Below are 19003 nucleotides of genomic sequence, written 5' to 3' on the forward strand. Positions count from 1 at the left end.
CCTCCTCCTCCTCCCCCTCCTCATCCTCCTCCTCGTCTTCTGGTTTATCAAGACAAGTAGTTTCTCTGTGTAGCTCTGACTATCCTGGAACTTGCTCTAGAGATCAGACTTGAACTCAAAGATCTGCCTGCCTCTGATTCCTGAGTGCTAGGGTTACTGCCATGTGTCACCATGCCTGGCTTCGGAATACTTCTTATGTGTCCCAGACTGGCCTCAAATTTGTAATCTTAGCTAGGTGTGGCGGTGCACGCCTTTAATCCCAGCACTCAGGAGGCAGAGACAGGCGGATTGCTGTGAGTTCGAGGCCAGCCTGGTCTACAAAATGAGTCCAGGACAGCCAAGGCTATAGAGAGAAACCCTGTCTCAAACCCCTCCCCCCAAAAAAAAATCTGCAATCTTTTTGCCTCAGTCTCCATGGAGCTGGAACTAGAGATGTGTGCCACCAATCTGGTTAGGATTCTCTCTTTCTCTGTTACATCATCATTATTATTATTATTATTATTATTATTATTATTATTATTATTATTATTACTATTATTATTAATTACTATTACTACTACTACATGCATGTCTGCTTGCAAGGGCATATGTGTGTAGGTCAGAGGACAATTTATTTTGGTTTTTTGAGACAGGGTTTCTCTGCCTAACAAGAGCCTTGGCTGTCCTGGATTTACTTAGTAGACCAGGGTAGCCTCAGACTCACAGGGATCCACCTGCCTCTGCCTCCCGAGTATTAAGACTAAAGGCGTGCGCTGCCAGTGCCCGGCTTTCGCGTTTGTTGGTACTGACAGGCTTCATACTCTTCGGCCAGAATTACCATCACACAAAGGCTCATCCATCTAGTACAGCTAGCTCTAGGTGCCCAGTGACTTCATCAATTAGTTCTCCTGGTCCTGGCCCAATTCCCAGGACACTTCGAGAGCCTGGTTCAATCTGTGTATGTCAAGCATTATCCTGGATTAAACTTAACGTTCAGTCCCAAAATTTTTGCAATGGTGAGTAATTCAATGAGGGTGTTTCCTTTCTTTCTTTCTTTTTTCTGATTTCTTTTGTTCATTTATTACATATACACTTCTGTCTGTATGTACACCTGCACACCAGAAAAGGGCACCAGTTCTCACTATAGATGGTTACGAGCCACTACATGGTTGCTGGGAATTGAACTCAGGACCTCTGGAAGAGCAGACAGTGCTCTTAACCGCTGAGCCACCTCTCCAGCCCCAATGAGGGTGTTTTCCTCGGGGCTTTGACCCACTTGGGGCTGGCCACGTACTCCAACTCTGAGCTCTCGAGGGTTTCTCCCTTGAGTCTGCTTGGAGGCAGACACAGTGGCGTGAGAACACTGGACAGCGGCGGCCTTCTCTTTCCCCATCTTTAAGTCAGTTCGAGCCACAAGGATCATTCTGTAGGGCTGGAGAGATGGCTCAGTGGTGAAGAGCATCGCCTGCTCTTCCGAGGGTCCCTAGTTCAATCCCCAGCAACCGCATGGTAGCTCACAACCATCTATAATGAAATCTGATGCCCTCTTCTGGCCTGCAGGTGTACATGCAGGCAGAACTTTGTATACACAATAAATAAATGTTTTTTTAAAAAAAGGAGGGAGGGAGGAATGGGAGGATACAAGGGATGGGATAACAATTGAGATGTAATATGAATAAATTAATAAAATATATTTTTAAAAAAGAATCATTTTGTATTCCCCACTCTCTCCCAAGATGCTTGCTTCTGTTCCCATCTCTGGGTCTCTATTTGTCTCACTTGTTGAGTTCTGGGGAGACATCCCAAGGTGGCTCCGGAGACCCCTGCCCAGGCACAATGCCACAAGCAACTCCAGCAGCCAAGCTGAGTGTACCAGGATGAGCCAAATACACCAGAACCAAGACCTTGGAGAGCATCTGACACAGTACTCACTCATACCTCGTGGCTGTCCACTCCCGAACAAGGGTGCGTCTGTCTTTGCATGCTGGGATTGAAGGCATCGAACACCACCCTTAGCTGGCTCTTGATATTGTCCAAACTGGATCTTAAACTCCTGGGCTCAAGTGAGCCTCACACTTCAGCTTCTTTGGTAGCGACGACAAATGAGGGCAAACTGTGCCTGGTGTGATAGTTTCTGTGAGTTTTTGTGTGTGAGACGTATTCCTGCCAGGCATGGTGGCACATGCCTTTAATCCCAGCACTTGGGAGGCAGAGGCAGGCAGATCTTTTTGAGTTTGAGGCCAGCATGGTCTACAAAGGGAGTCCAGGGCAGGCTAGTACTACAAGAAAAACCCTGTCTCAAAAAAAAAAAACAAAAAAAAACAAAAAAAAAAAAGGATTTGTAGCATGGTGGCGCACTAGGGAGGCAGAGGCAGGTGGATCAATTTGAGTTCGAGGCTAGCCTGGTCTACAAAGCAAGTCCAGCATAGCCAAGGCTACACAGAGAGACCCTGTCTCGAAAAACAAAACAAAAAAGTATTCCTTATAGAACCTTGCAGTCTATCCTGAGCCGTATTCCACCCCTCATATAAGAGTTTGGATGATAAACTAATATCTAAAGTGAGTTATGGCCAGCATGGTGGCCCAGACAATTAATCTCAGCACCCAGGAAGCAAAGGCAAAATGGATCTCTATGAGTTCAAGACTGGCCTGGTCTACAAAATGTTTCAGGTCAGCCAGGGCCACAAAATGAGACTGTCTCAAAAAACAAAGAACAAACAAACAAACAAAGAAACAACGCCCCCCAAAACAAAACACCCACTAAAAAGAAATCATGAAATAAATATAGTAATTATAATTGTCAACATTTAATACCAGGCTATACACCTGCTAATAGAAGCTGTAACCTTTTAGGAGAATGTATGTGTGTGTGTGTTGTGTATAATATAAATGTATATATACGTATTAACTGAGCAAAGGCAGATTTATTAAGGAAAAGTGAAAAAAGAAGGAACTTCCAAAAGTGAGACAGGCCAGCCTCGTCTGCAAACTGAGTCCAGGACAACCAAGGCTACACAGAGAAACCCTGTCTCACAAAAGGCAAACAAAAACAAAAACCAGAAACCAAACAAACAAAAACTTCCAGGGGCTGGAAAGATGGCTCAGTGGTTAAGAGCACTGTCTGCTCTTCCAAAGGTCCTGAGTTCAATTCCCGGAAACCACATGGTGTCTCACAGCCATCTATAATGAGATCTGGTGCCCTCTTCAGGTGTGCAGGTGTACATGCAGGCAGAACACTGTATACATAATAAATATATATATTTTTTTTTTTTTTTGGTTTTTCGAGACAGGGTTTCTCTGTGTAGCCTTGGCTGTCCTGGACTCACTTTGTAGACCAGGCTGGCCTCGAACTCACAGCGATCCACCTGCCTCTGCCTCCCGAGTGCTGGGACTAAAGGCGTGCGCCACCACGCCCGGCCATAATAAATATTTTTAATAAAATCTGTGTGTGTGTGTGTGTGTGTGTGTGTGTGTGTGTGTGTTCCAGCGTGCTCGAGGCTTGAGACAAGATCTTGCTTTGTAGCCCACACTAACCTTGAATTTGTGATCCTCCTGCCTCAGCCTTCCTAATGCTTTGATAACAGGATACCTCAAATATATACTTTGATGAAATCGGAAAACATCTCTACAAAGGATGATCGCATGGGACTGGGGCTGTAGCTCAGTCGGTGGCAGTGCTTGCCTAGCATGCTTACGGGTCTGATTTAATTGTCTTCTCCTCCATTTGGTCTTGAGTGTGGCAAAGAGCTGCAGGGTAAGAGTAAGGGTCGGGCTGGGGAGGAGGCACAGCAGGGAAAGCATTGCAGCGAAAGAGTAAAATGTACAAAGCTGCATCTAATTGCAAATGCTTCAAATGAGGCTGTAATAGAAATATTTTTTTCATTTTTTAAAAGGAGCCTAACTTGTTTATATTGTAGTTTATAACTCACAAGTAGTGAGTATTTGATATTGTAATTTTACTACTTTATCATGGTCATTGCATATTTTATCATATTTGGCTTAGATGGCTTCATGAATTTTGATAAATGGTTCAGCTGATCCTTCACGCAGAATTTCTCGTACAGGCTGCACGAGAGCGTTTCCAGATGAGTCATGACATCCTTGGATCATTGTGGATCGATCGATCACACTGCACCTGATGTTCAGATGTTTTTCTCACATAAATAAATTTATTTAAATTTAAAAAAAAAAAAAAAAAAGTACTGAAGCCAGAGTTCAGGTCCCAGGCTCCAGCTGGAGGTGGCTGCTGGCTTCTGTAACCCCAGTGCTGTGGAGTGGAGAGGCAGATCCAAGGGGCTGTCTGTGAGAGAATTTGTCTGGAAAGGAAAAGTGAATGACAGCTTTGAGCTCCATACTCAGGCCCCACACCGTTAAAGTGCTGAACCAACTACTGGAAGTTGTCCTTTGACCTCCACATGTGCACAGGTAAGGCCTAAATAAATGAATGTAATATTTCATTAGGGTTTTCTTTGTAGGATCCTGGGTAAGACTCCTAAAAAGCAAAACAAAACAAAATCATAGAATAAAAAAGAACTTAAAAGCTGGGCATGGTGGCACATGCCTTTAATCCCAGCACTTGAGAGGCAGAGGCAGGCAGATCCCTTGAGTTCCAGGCCAGCCTGGTCTACAAAGTGAGTCCAGGACAGCCAAGGCTAATACAGGGAGACCTGTCTCAGGAAAACAAAAAACAAAAAAAACAAAAAAGAATTTAACGTTTTCCTGACAGGGAAAAAAAATATCTGATGTCACTCTCTGACCTCTTCAGATGTAAAATTATCCTTGGCTGTTCTAGAACTCACTCTGTAGACAGGACTGGCTCTGCCTCCTGAGTGCTGGGATAAAAGGCATGTGCCATCATCACCACCACCACCACCTGGCCTTTTCCCCCTGCACATATGTCTGTGTAGTATGTGTCTGGTGCCTATGTAGTTCAAAAGAGGACATTAGATCCCCTAGAAGTGGAATTACAGAAGGTTATTAGCAACCAAGTGGGTGCTGGGAATTACACCTGGGTCCTCTGCAAGAGCAGCCAGTGCTATTAACCGCTGAGCCACCTCTCCAGCCACTAGCCATTTAATTGTGTGTGGGTGTGCACATGTGTGGGTGCAGGAGTATATGGAGAAAGAGGCTAACAAGTTGCAGGAGTTAGTTCTCGCTACCATGTGGGTCCTGGAGAGGCTGCTGGCCCTGTACAGGTGTGCCCACATGCATCATACACAAGAACAGTAAAACAACCATAACAACTACTTAAGGAACTTAGTAATAATAGTGCGAAGCTAGAAAGATTAAGCCTCAGAGTCAAAATTGCTTCTTTTCAATCTTTATTAGCTACTCTGCCAGCTCACAACACCCTTACACATGCTGTATATCAACCAGAAGACAGTTAAGAGCACATGAAGAATACAAAATAAATAAAGCAATAAGAAACACTTTTTTAAAAAACAAGAGACAAAAAAGTGATCAGAGTTGCTTTCTGACTTTTCTTGGAGAAGCTGCTGCATTCCCTTTCCCTGTCTTTGAGCTTTGGGGGCATCAGGGGAAGGGGGAGGAGGAGGGAGAGAGGAGAAGACACAGACTTGAACAGATCCCCATGTTATCCTGGGCCTCTCACTGGAAAAGACTGTCAAGAAGATGAAACAGCCAGCTACAGTACGGAGAGCCTTTAACACATGCACTTAAGCGGGAAGTGCAGGGGACCTCTGCGGTCCAGGCTTGCTAGTTTATGGAACCAATTTTTTTTTTCACCATCCCTCCCTCGTCCTGAAGTCAGAGGGCCTGGCTGGCAGCAGTCACTTTGAGACAAGCCTCAAAGATGGACAGACCTTCTTAATCACATAAGCCTTTTGGGGTCTATTTTCTCCAGGTGAACCAGAGGTTTGAGCTGCTCTGCAAAGTTCCTCATGTCATCAGAGACCATGTCCTGCCCAGCTGGCGCGACAACGCTTAACTCCACGAGATAGGAGAGCGACAGGGCCTCTGTGCTGTCGGTGTTCCCTGGGACCAGGATTCGGAAGATCTTATACACCACAATCTTCATGATGCCCTTCCGGAACAGGTGTCCTTTGGCGACAAACTCGTGGTCCATGCGGAAGCCCATCTCCATCAGGAAGTCTGTGAGGTTCTCGGACGTGGCGATGTCCACGCAGTTGCGCACCAGGGCGTGGCGGTTCTTGTCTCCCATTTCGGGCTGTCCCAGGTACCGCAGATGCCAGGGTGCCCCGGCCCTGTCCATGGAGCGACGGGCCCTCAGGATGAACGGGCTGGCTTGCTGGCCCTTAAGAAGGAATACCATCTCGTGATCGAGGAAAGTCTCAGGCTCCATGTTGTCACACAAACCACGAAGGCGATGGATGAGACTTTCCAAACTGTGGTCTAAAACACTTCCTGAAGAGGTGAGAACACAGGGAGTACAGGATTCCATCTCACTGTGCAACTAGCAAAAGACACACACGCACACACTAAATATTTCTCTGCTTTGTCCCATAGGAACAACCCATGGGATTCTATTTATTTAAAACTCACCATATGTAGTTATTCACGTAAAAGCATGCACGCATGGTGGCAGCAAGCATACGAGAACGTGACGGCACATGTACGTTGGTCAGAAGATAACTTGCCAGGCTTGGTTCCCTCCTTCCAGCCGTGGGTCCCACGGAGTGAACTCAGGCTGTCAGGTTTGGCAGCAAGTGTGTGCACTGGTTTGAATGAGAGCAGCCCCATAGGCTCCCACATGAGAACGAAGGTCTAGGCCCTAGTGGCAGATTGTTTGGGAAGGAGTGGGAGGAACGTCCTTTTTGGAAGGCGTATGTGGAGTAGGCTTTGCGTTTTCAGAAGTCTCTCTTTCTCTGCCAGTGCATCAGGAGGCAGCTCTCGGCCTCTGCTCCAGCACCTGCCTGCCGCCTTATTCCTCACCTCGATGATCATGAACCGACCCTCCGAACCTGTAGGCAAGCCCCCAGTATCTGCTTACTTTCTAAGAGCTGCCTTGGTCATGGTGTCAAGCAATAATACAACCTCGACTAAGACACACCCTTACCCTCCCAGCTGTCTCATTGGCCTACAGCCAGTCTTCCTTCTTTCTTTTAAAAAATTCTATCTTTTGTGTAGCTTTGGCTGTCCTGGAACTCCCTCTATAGAACAGACTAGCCTCGAACTCAGAGATCCACCTTCCTCCGCTGGGACCAAAGGTGTGCGCCACCACGCCCAGCTTCTTTCCTGAAGTAGAATTGTTCCATAAAAGGAAGATTTCCTGGAAATAAATCATTGGAGCCAGGTGCTGATCAGTGGCAGAGGATTGACCAAAGCAGAAGAGAGTGGCTGCAAGGTGGGAGAGTTCTAATGCACAAGGCTCTAGGTGCAATTCCTAGCACTACAAAAATTAAATTAAATTAAACAACAAAACAGAGCCAGGCACAGTGGTGCACGCCTTTAATTCCAACACTCGGGAGGCAGAGGCAGACAGATGGCTGTTGAGTTTGAGGCCAGCCTAGTCTACAAAGTGAGTCCAGGACAGCCAGGGCTACACAGAAAAACCCTGTCTTGAAAAAACAAAATGAAAGCCGGGCGTGGTGGCGCACGCCTTTAATCCCAGCACTCGGGAGGCAGAGGCAGGCGGATCGCTGTGAGTTCGAGGCCAGCCTGGTCTACAAAGTGAGTCCAGGATGGCCAAGGCTACACAGAGAAACCCTGTCTCGAAAAAACCAAAAAAAAAAAAAAAAAAAAAAAAAAAAAAAAGAAAAAACAAAATGAGCAGCGCATGGTGGTGGACGCCTTTAATCTCAGCACTCAGGAGGCAGAGGCAGGAGGATCACTGTGAGTTCGAGGCCAGCCTGGTCTACAAAGCAAGCCCAGGATAGCCAAGGATACACAGAGAAACTCTGTCTCAAAAACCAACAAAACAAAAAAACCAAAAAGCCAAACTCCACCACCAACAAAACAGTATCGTTCTATTTAGCCAGGCATGATGCGCTCAGGAGGCAGAGGCAGCAGAACCACTGGAAACTCAAGGACTGGAAATGGCTTAGTGCTCAAGTGTTTGAACTGCTCTTGTAGGAGACCAGGGCTCAGTTCTACACACAAGTGGCTTCCAACTGCCCAACTCAAATGCCAAGGATCCATACCTTCAGCCTCACACGCACACACCACACCCTGACACACATGCAGATACCCTGACACACACGCACACACTACACCCACACATACATGCACACATAATTAAAAAGAATTTTTAAAATCTAAACACACAAACACACACAAACCCCAACCCCAAAATAAGTAAGAAGAGAAAAGAAAATTGTTCAACCCCCAAAAGTAAATGTTTGCTCAGGAACATTTTGAGGGGCCAATGAGAAGAGGTGTTTGCTTGCTGCCAAGCCGACGACCTAAGTTCAACCCTAGGTAGCCACATAATGAACGGCAAGAACCAATTCCCACATGTATGTTCCCTGACCTCTACAGGTATGTTGTGGCATGCATGATAAGTAAAAAAATTAAAGACCGCCCAAATAATTCATCAGCTAAGACACTTTCTGCTAAACCTGAGGACTTGAGTTCGGTTCCCCAGGATCCACACAGCAGTAGAAAAATGACCAGATGGGCACACATACACTATAAAAAAAATCTTTAAAAAAACAAGATTTATTATTTATTATGTATACAGTGCTCTGCCTGCATGACAGAAGAGGGCATTAGATCACATTATAGATGGTTGTGAGCCACCATGTGGTTACTGGGAACTGAACTCAGGACCTTTGGAAGAACAGCAGAACAGTCAGTGCTCTTCGCCTCTGAGCCGTCTCTCTAGGCCCCCAAAACAAAATCTTTTTTTTTTTTTTTTTTTTTTTTTTTTTTTTGGTTTTTCGAGACAGGGTTTCTCTGTGTAGCCTTGGCCATCCTGGACTCACTTTGTAGACCAGGCTGGCCTCGAACTCACAGCGATCCGCCTGCCTCTGCCTCCCGAGTGCTGGGATTAAAGGCGTGCGCCACCACGCCCGGCTCAAAACAAAATCTTAATGCTTAAATTTGTCCACTAAATGTGTCCTGTGATCTCCTAAAATCAGCACTAGTCTCTGAGTCTTGTGTTATCACTGGGCCTTCACCTCTGTCTTCTGGTCTGTAGGACAGAGCTAATAAAAATAAAAAATAGCATGCGCTGTTACAAGATTCAAGTAAAGCCAGAAATGAAGGCGCTCCCCTCTGATGCTAGTACCAGGAGGCAGAGGCAGGTGGATCTCTGTGAGTTCGAGGCCAGCCTGGTCTACAAAGTGAGTCCAGGATAGCAAGAGCTACACAGAGAAACCTTGTCTGGAAAACAGACAAACACAGAATAGAGATTCAGAAACATGAACGCAACAGTGTCTGTAATCCTAGCAAATAGGGAGTCCACAGCAGGGCCTGCCTGGGCTATACTGCAAATTCAAGACCGGCCTAAATGAGATGCTCTCAAAATGATTAAAAGGGGCTATGATGTAACTCAGTGGCAGGTCACTTGCCTTGCATGCTCAAGGCCATAGGTTCAATACTCAAAACAAAAACTTCAGACCCCAAAAATCTATTTTTTTTTTTTAAAAAAAGCAGAGTCTTATCTAATACGGCTTAGGAATGCAAAACTCACTATGTAGCCCAGGTTAGCCTTGATTCACAGCAATTCTCATGTCTCTACATCCCAACTCTTGGGATTGCCGGCATGAACTATCACAGAGAGTTCATTGTAACTTTTGTTTTTGTTTTTCGAGACAGGGTTTCTCTGTGTAGTCTTGGCCGTCCTGGACTCACTCTGTAGACCAGGCTGGCCTCAAACTCACAGAGATCCACCTGCCTCTGCCTGGTCTACAAAGTGAGTCTAGGACAGCCAAGGCTACACAGAGAAACTCTGTCTCGAAAAAACACAACAAAACAAAACAAAACAAAAACAACAAAAAGAAAAACACAACAAAACAAAAAAGTTTTACTAAGCAATTGTTCAGCAATCCCACCCCTGGTTACTTATCCAGTAGAAAAGGAAAGCGAGAAGTAAGTGGATCACTGTGAGTTCAAAACCAGCCTGGTCTACAAAGCAAGTCCAGGACAGTAAAGGCTACACAGAGAAACCTTGTCTCACTGCTGGGCATGATGGCGCACACCTTTAATCCCAGCACTCAGGAGGCAGAGGCAGGTGGATTGCTGTGAGGTTGAGGCCAGCCTGGTCTACAAAGAGTCTGGGACAGCCAAGACTATACAGAGAAACCCTGTCTCAGGGAAAACAAACAAACAAACAAACAAACAACAACAACAAAAGAAGAAGAAGAAGAAGAAGAAAGAAAGGGAATGTGAACCTGCAGAATAAAAGAACCCACTGCAGAGCCAGGCGTGGTGCACGCCTTTAATCCCAGCACTCGGGAGGCAGAGGCAGGCAGATCGCTGTGAGTTCGAGGCCAGCCTGGTCTACAAAGTGAGTCCAGGATGGCCAAGGCTACACAGAGAAACCCTGTCTTGAAAAACCAAAACCAAAAACAAACAAACAAACAAAGAACCCACTGCAGCTGCTTTCATTGTTGCCAGAAACTGGAGTTAGACCAGATGCCCAGCCCAACAGTACTGGGATAGGTAAGCGCACTGTGATGTGCCCATCTATAAATCTGTATCGGCATGAGGGGGGCTACCGAGCAACAAAAAGCAGGAACTTACTGACAAACACACTGATAAGAATAAACAATGAAATAATACTAATTCTTTTTTTTTCTCTTCAGGTTTTCGAGACAGGGTCTGTCTGTGTAGCCTTGGCTGTCCTGGACTCACTTTGTAGGCCAGGCTGGCCTCGAACTCACAGCAATCTGCTTGCCTCTGCCTCCTGAGTGCTGGATTAAAGGCATCACCGCCCGGCCTGAGACTTTGTTTCCCAAAAACAATATAAATTAATTCTGACAAGGACATAACTCTGTCAAGGCCAACAGTGCTAGAGGAAATAATCCAGCCACAGAACCGGTCACCTCACTTACATGAGGCACTAACCCATCAGTAGGGGACACAAAGTGGGAAGGGAATTAGTGAGGGCCAGGAGAGAGGGGGAATCGGTGTTTAATAAATACAGAGTTTTAATTTTTCAAGATGAAAGACAATAAATGAAGCCTGGCAGTGGATGGCACACACCTGTAATCCTAGTGCTCTGAGTTCGAGGCCAGCCTGGTCTACGGAGGGGGAGTTCTAGGATAGCCAGGGCTACACAGAGAAACCCTGTCTAGAGAAACCAAAAAGAAAAGAGGGAGGGAGAGAGGGAGTCAGAGGGAGAAAGAGAGAGAGAGAGAAAGAGAATATAACCAAGTGTTGCACACACCTGTTACCCCAGGCACTTGAGGCCACCTCGGTCTACATGTGAGTCTCTGGACACTGAGCCACCTTCCCGCCCATCCCCTTTTAAACATAATTACTTACCGCATGACAGGAACCATGAGGCTGCCTCTATGTCATCTCTACCTACTCTGACCAGAAAAAAAAACAAAAAACAAAACCCAAAAACTTGGTACTCACTTACCCTGCAGGAGGTACTCCATCATGTTGATGGTGCCCCCGGTGACGGGCATCATGGTGACTGGTGGTGCCTCCATGATGCCTCTAACGAGGTTCCGGACCACAGAACTGGAAACAGATCTTCCAATCGGGTAAGTTCGGGATCCACCTGGAAGAGTCACACTTGTCCATACACTGGAGCGGAGAAGGTGTGGCCCAGCGGATCTGCAGTGGCACAGGCCTTGAAATCAAGAGTCCTTCATTCATAACGTTGAACATCTGCTTAAGCGACCAGTTCCCAGAAAGGATGACACAGCAACAAAAGAGCTCTGGCCACGGTGATACCGCAAAACTATCTAGTCTCAAGGTCGGAGCTCTCTCAGAGTTTTCTATGTAATCTTGAGGCAGCTGTGCAAGCTCTTGCTCTGGAACCTACTGTCCTTTTAAAAGACCAGGGCATTAGCCGGGCATGGTGGTGGGCATGGTGGCGCACGCCTTTAATCCCAGCACTCGGGAGGCAGAGGCAGGCGGATCGCTGTGAGTTCAAGGCCAGCCTGGTCTACAAAGTGAGTCCAGGACGGCCAAGGCTACACAGAGAAACCCTGTCTCGAAAAACCAAAAAAAAAAAAAAAAAAAAAAAAAAAAAAAAAGACCAGGGCATTAGCCGGGCATGGTGGCACACACCTTTAGTCCCAGCACTTAGGAGGCAGAGGCAGGTGGATCGCTGTGAGTTCGAGGCCAGCCTGGTCTACAAAGTGAGTCCAGGACAGTCAAGGCTAACACAGAGAGACTCTGTCTCGAAAAACAAAACAAAAACAAAGACCCAGGGCATTTAACCACACAGCTCCCCTCTCCCCACAAGCTATGTGGCTCAAATTAAACCTACCGACATACAACTAAGTTTTTCAAAGGTGAAATCACGTTGGGCTACAGAGAGGCTTCGTTTCTTTTTTTGGTGTTTCTAGACAGGGTTTCTATGTGTAATTGCTCTGGCTGTCCTGGAACTCGCTCTGTAGACCTGGCTGGCCTCGAACTCACGGACATCAGCCTGTCTCCGTCTCCCAAGTGCTGGGATTAAAGGCGGCGTGCGCCACCACCTCCCGGCTTGAGGCTCCGTTTCTAAATATAAAGAAATAAAAGCCGGCCGTGTTGGGAATACATCTGTAATGCCAACACTCGGGAGCAAGAGTTAGGAAAACGGCTGCAAGTCTGAGGCCAGAATGGTCTATATAGCAAATTCCGGCCAACTAGGACACCACAGTGTGACCCTCTCAAAACCCCCAAAACAAAAGATCTGAAAGTGATCTAAGCAGTATCTGGAGGCCGTGGGGCATCTTGGCCCCAGGGCATACCGGAAATCAGACCAGAACTGGATTCTGCCTTTCTGAAAACGCCTTTCTTTTTTTATTATTTATTATTTTATTTATTTATTTATTTATTTATTTATTTTGAGACAGGGTTTCTCTGTGTAGCCTTGGCTGTCCTGCACTTACATTGTAGACCAGGCTGGCCTCGAACTCACAGCGATCCGCCTGCCTCTGCCTCCCGAGTGCTGGGATTAAAGGCGTGCGCCACCACGCCCAGCTATTATTTTATTTTTATTCTTTTTGTTTGTTTGTTTTTGGCTTTTTTGAGACAGGGTCTCTCTGTGTAGCCTTGGCTGTCCTGGGCTTGATTTGCAGACCAGGCTGGCCTCGCTGAAAACGCCTTTTCAAACGAGTCCGGCGGGGAAGATGAAGTGAACGTGATGGAGCCGTCCCTCCCACGCGGGATCCGGGACACGTGTGCACTTACTCTAGTAACCCACCTCCGTTCACGCAACAGAACCCTGCAAGGGTGTACTTGAATCCACGCGTGCGCTCCCGCAATCTGCGCCCCCAAAACGCACAGATCCCGCCAGCTGAGATCCAGTCAAACAGCTAAACAGACTCCTTTCCGCACTTCCGGTAGGAAGCTGACGGACAGGAAACTTCTCCACTGCAGGCCCTGGAAGTACGGGTGCCGAGAGAGCAAGGAACGCGACCGCCTTCTGGCACCCGAGTGCAAGCGCGCATGTGCTCAATGCGGCGCTGCGGCTCGCGCAATGGGGTCCTATTCTAGAGTGGTGCACTCTGTTAACTGCAGAGCTTTACGTCATAGGGCAGCTCTAGGATAAGTTTTCCGGCTTCGGTGACCTGGATGTTTTGATCAGATCTCTTGAAACTGATTGGATACAATATTTAAATCTTGAAGTCAGCCATTGGGGGGAGCGAGGAGGGAAAGAATGAAAAAGAAGGCGAGTATGTTATTAATTTGAAGTACTAAGCACAGCGTTGTTCAGTATAGACCTCAGCAGTAGCACTTAGTAGTTTGTGTGCTTTTAAGAGCCTGGAGCAACAACCCAGTGCTAGAGCCTTGCCTGACATGTGCAAGGCCACAAGTTTAGTACGAAACAACAGCAAACTCGTTCAATCGACTGTGCATACTATGATTTTAAATACTCGGGACCGGGCACAGTCCGAATCTGAGACCCTCAAGAGGCTGCGGTAAGGATCTCTCCAGCGGAACCATTCAAGGTTTAAAGAACACTGAGTGAGACATTTCAAAAACTAAATAAGAGCTGGAGAGATGGCTCGGCGGTTCAGAGCGCCCGCTGCTCTCGCACAGGTCCCCAACACCGCACAGAGTGGCTAACAACCATTTGTAATCGCCCTTCCAAGGGATCCATTCTCTCTTCTGACCTCCTCGGGCACTGCCTCCATGTGCCACACATACACACAATGCTTGCAAAGCACTCATAACGCATAAAATATAAATAAATAAATAAGGGCTGAGTGGACGCCTAAGCAGTTAAGAGCATTCCATTCGCTGCTTTTGCAGACCACTTGGGTTCAGTCTCACAACCACCTGCGACTCTAATTCCAAGGGATCTGACACCCTCATCTGTCATCCATGGGCACCTAGAGAGGACATGTGTGGCACACATACATACATTCAGGCACATGCATACATATACATTAAGTAAGTAAATAATAAATGAAAAATTTAAACTCAACAAGTATTCGTTGAACTCTGTTCATAAGGCCAAACACACATGGGATAGAGTAAAGTGAACCCCCCCTTAATCCTCCAAAAACCTCCCTTAATACCCCCACCCCCAAAGGTCAACTACCTTTGGGCAAGGAGACCTAGTTCGCTGTCAGTCTGGGCAGCCTGTATCGGCTCAGATCCCCATCCTGCTCACCGGCATATAAAAGCTGCTTGCTTTTCTGCCATTTTGCTCTTCTTTCTGCTCTTGCCCCCATGGTCCTGACCATTTGGTCTCCCATAAGTCTTTTCTTCTACTCATGGAGTAGTGGTCTGGGTCGGTAGGTTATCTGTGCCATCACTGATAGCGTTCATTTGGGATGACAATTTAACATTAAGAAAAATTCCGGTTGCGCCAGACACGGTGGCACATGCCTTTAATCCCAGCACTTGGGAGGCAGAGGCAGGCGGATCGCTGTGAGTTCGAGGCCAGCCTGGTCTACAAAGTAAGTCCAAGACAGCCAAGGCTAACACAGAGAAACCCTGTCTTGTAAAACCAAACAGAGAGAGAGAGAGAGAGAGAGAGAGAGAGAGAGAGAGAGAGAGAGAGAATAGAAAATGCTGGGTGCAGGTCCACAAACTTATAATCCCAGCACTCAAGGAGGCAGATGCAGCAGGATCTTTACGAGTTCGAGGCCAGCCTGGTCTACAGAGTTCCAGGACAGCCTGGAGAAACTCTGTCTCAAAAATAACAAAGAGACAGAGGTGACAGAGAGACAGACTGAGACTGTTGAGTGCTTAGCCACGAGTGGGGTGCTTAGCCACGAATGGGGTGTATATAATACCTCCTCCAAAGCTCAGAGATCATCATAGAAGAGGCCTGAGGAAGGGGAGGTGGTGCTGGGTGTCAAAAACGCTGACTTCCGGGCATGATGTGGCCAGGGGCCTTTTGAACTCCAAGTAATTGTGCTTACTTGGAGCTGCTTAAGATTGGGCCCATCCCTGTCAGAAAGGAGGGAGAGGCTTGAGGGGGTGGGGACCCACCCATCCCTGAAGACTTAGAGGCAATTAATGTTTAATTGGGGAAGGAGAGACATTTGCTTCAGTGCTGGAAGCTACGGTACAGTGCACATGCTCCTGTAAGAGCAAGCCTAGTGAAATGCATTGGGGAAAACCAACATGGAAGGAGAGAGGGAGACTGCTTGGGAAGGGGTGGGGACGTGAGTGGAACTAGGAGGGGGCTAGAGAGATTAGTAACATAGGTATGGCCCGACCAAAACACATTCTGTACACTTACGGAAATGTCTTATGAAACCCATTATTATGTATAATTAATACATGCTAGTTAAAACAAAACAAAACAATAAAAGGCTGCCAAGATGTCGTAGTGGGTAAAAAATGTCTGGCACGAAGCCTGATAAGTTGCATTGGCTGTCGGGGACCCAACGGTCGGAGTGAGAGGCTCCCCAGAAGCTGTGTTCTGACTTCCATAGCTATGCTGTGGCACACGTGTCACTTAAAAGGCGTAATAAGCAGGGCATCATGGCACATGCCTTTAAATTCCAGCACTTAGGAGGCAAAGGCAGCCAGATCTCTGCAGCTTACATGGCCTACCTGATCAGACTCTATCCCCCACCCCTGAAATATAAAGGCCATCATCAAATGGCGGTGAGGGGACTTGGTACCATTCTTGACCTGCATATATTAAGTTCTGGTTTGAATCCAGGGTGATGCACACGAGGCAAGAATATTAGAAGTTGAACTTCCCTTGAGTCCGGCTCGGCGTGCATAAGACCCAGCATCTTCGGGGATTTTTTTTTTTTTTTTTTTACATACTAGAGACTGAATGTAAGGGGTCATGCATTTGAGATGAGTATTTTACCACTAACTAAACTGTAGCTCCTGCCCTAAGACTCTGTCCAAATGGAAAAGAAAAGATGGAGGAGGAGAAGGAAGAAGAAGAAGAGCAGGTTTGATGACTAGCCAGTGGAGGGAGGAGAGAGAAGATAAAGCCAGAATTGTCTAGATCTCTGCCTGTGTGGCTGAAGCCATGGTAGAGTTTTTGTTTTGTTTTTTTGTTTTTTGTTTTTCCTTTTTTCTCCCACAAGATCAGACGAATGAGAAGCACTCTGTGTGGCCACGATCAGAGGAGGCCTTTTCCCACATAGATGCTAATTTCAGAGTGGAATGTCGCCGGGTGGTGGTGGCACACTCATTTAATCCTAGCACTCGAGAGGCAGAGGCAGGTGGATCTCTGTAAATTCAAGGTCAGCCCGGTCTATAAAGTGAGTCCAGGACAGCCAAGGCTACACAGAGAAATGCTGTCTCGAAAAACAAACAAACAAACAAAAACAAAAACCAGAAAAGAATGTCCAGTGGTTTGTATGGGTCACTTGAGACAGCAAGCTTTTTATTAAAGTTTAAATACATTTAAAATTTGAAAGAGGAACAGGAACTGAACATGATGGTGTGCACTTGTAATCCTAGCACTTGGAGAGAGAGACAGAGAGAGAGAGAGAAAGAGAGAGAGAGAGAGAGAGAGAGAGAGAGAGAGAGAGGCCACACTGCAAGCAAATGTCTGAGCTCACATTTAAATTCAGTTCTCTGTGATGCCAAGTCTGTTCCTATCTCTGTGAGAGTAAAAGGCAGGCCATTAAATGCTGATATGATCTGCCCACATCCCTTTACCTTTCTGACCAGGAACTGCCAAGCGTTCCCATCTGTGCCACTCACTCCAGCCACCCTATTCTCCATGCTATAAGTTCCACATGTCAAGGATGCTCCTGTTCAGCTGCTTCTGCAGCTGGAGTCTGACTCAAAGCTTCGCCCAGCCTCCGAACTGTGGGATTCATTCCCTCACTGTTTTTTTTAAAAAAATTTTTATTTGCTTATTTATTTATTTTTATTTTTATTTGTTTATTTTGGTTTTTTCGAGACAGGGTTTCTCTGTGTAGTTGCCCTAGCTATCCTGGAACTCACTTTGTAGACCAGGCTGGCCTCTAACTCAGAGATCTGCCTGCCTCTGTCTCTCCAGTGTTGGGACTAAAGGTGTGTGTGACCGTGACCAGCTGTCATTCTCTCACTTTCTAACTCCCTGCAAATCTTTTTTTGTTTTTGTTTTTCGAGACAGGGTTTCTCTGTGTAGCCTTGGCTGTCCTGGACTCACTTTGTAGATCAAGCTGGCCTTGAACTCACAGAGATCCCACAGACTCTGCCTCCTGAGTGCTGGGATTAAAGGCGTGCACCACCACACCTGGTGCAAATCTTTTTTATTGTTCATGCGCGTGCACGTGCGCGCGCGCGCGCGCGTGTGTGTGTGTGTGTGTGTGTGTGTGTGTGTGTGTGTGTGATTAAATGGGGTGTATATGTATGCGTGCCAGAGTACCTGTGGAAGTCAGAGGTCAATTACAACTATTGTTGCTCAAGAGCCCCTTGCCTTGTTTTTGCTTGTTTGTTTGTTTTGCTTTGTTTTTTAAAGATTATTTATTGTGTATACAATGTTCTGCCTGCACATGCATCTGCAGGCCAGAAGAGGGCCCCAGATCTCTCTCTCTCTCTCTCTCTCTTTTTTTTTTTTTTTTTTTTGGTTTTTCTAGACAGGGTTTCTCTGTGTAGCCTTGGCCATCCTGGACTCACTTTGTAGACCAGGCTGGCCTCGAACTCACAGCGATCCGCCTGCCTCTGCCTCCTGAGTGCTGGGATTAAAGGCGTGCTCCACCATGCCCGGCTTCCCAGATCTCATTATAGATGGTTGTGAGCCACCATGTGGTTGCTAGGAATTGAACTCAGGACCTTTGGAAGAGCTGGAGGCGCTCTTAACCTCTGAGCCTTCTCTCCAGCCCTGCTTTTTTATTTTTGAGCCAGGGTCTGTCATTTGTCCCAGAGCTCAAGCAGGCCAGACCTGTTGACTGGCCAGCAAGACCCAGAGATCCACTGTCTCTGCCTCCTTCCCTAAACAGAAATGGATACAAGAGTGCCACCCTGGTCCTCTTTCTCATGTGGGATCCGGGGATCAAACTCCGATCTTTATGCTTGCAGGGCCAGCACTTTGCTGACTGTCTCCTCAGTCTCTCAAATCCTCCTGCTCTTTTAGAGCTGTTTTCTCTGGCCACCTGTTTCCATTTGTAATCCAAGCCAGATGTGATGGGCTAGTATACCCGTAAGGCCAGTTACTCAGGAAGCTGAGTCAGGAGGCTGGAGGAACAGCAGCAGGTGGAGATCAGCTGGTAGCATAAAAATTCTCTGTTTGAACAATACTCCATACAAATAAGGGGCTGGTGAGATGCTTTGGCGGGTAAAAGAGATCGCCTGAGGAGCAGAGTATGGTCCTCTGTTCACACAATGGGGAGAGAGAACTAGCTCCCCAATTCAGCCTGTGATGAACCCTGTGTACCCTCACACACAAACACCATACACACCCAACACTCAATTAAATTAAAAAATAATACCACAGGGGCTGGAGAGATGGCTCAGCAGTTAAGCGCACCGAATGCTCTTCCAGAGGCCCCAGGTTCACTTCCCAGCACCCACCTCA

The 19003-nt window shown here is 46.8% G+C and overlaps 1 protein-coding gene and 1 pseudogene across 1 annotated transcript; both read right to left on the reverse strand.

Annotated features, from left to right (window-relative positions):
* Positions 1-831: 831 nt before the first annotated feature.
* On the reverse strand, positions 832-1895 carry LOC127211237 (peptidyl-tRNA hydrolase 2, mitochondrial-like; annotated as a pseudogene).
* A 3882-nt stretch (positions 1896-5777) lies between these two features.
* Med18 (mediator complex subunit 18) lies at positions 5778-11563 on the reverse strand. Its single transcript, XM_051171011.1, has 2 exons — positions 11489-11563; positions 5778-6363 (listed from the first exon to the last, which is right to left on the reverse strand). Exons 1-2 carry the CDS (start codon positions 11559-11561, stop codon positions 5810-5812), a joined length of 627 nt encoding a protein of 208 aa, XP_051026968.1. The 5' UTR covers positions 11562-11563; the 3' UTR covers positions 5778-5809.
* Positions 11564-19003: the final 7440 nt, after the last annotated feature.

Source organism: Acomys russatus, chromosome 29, assembly GCF_903995435.1.
Source record: "Acomys russatus chromosome 29, mAcoRus1.1, whole genome shotgun sequence".
NCBI lineage: Eukaryota > Metazoa > Chordata > Mammalia > Rodentia > Muridae > Acomys > Acomys russatus.

Bases quoted from the DNA above. Each gene is read 5' to 3' on its own strand.
- Med18 (XM_051171011.1), bottom strand. From the start codon at position 11,561: ATGGAGGCACCACCAGTCACCATGATGCCCGTCACCGGGGGCACCATC. The intron at 6,364-11,488 runs GTAAGTGAGTAC...TCACCTCTTCAG, and splicing joins GATGGAGTACCTCCTGCAGG to GAAGTGTTTTAGACCACAGT.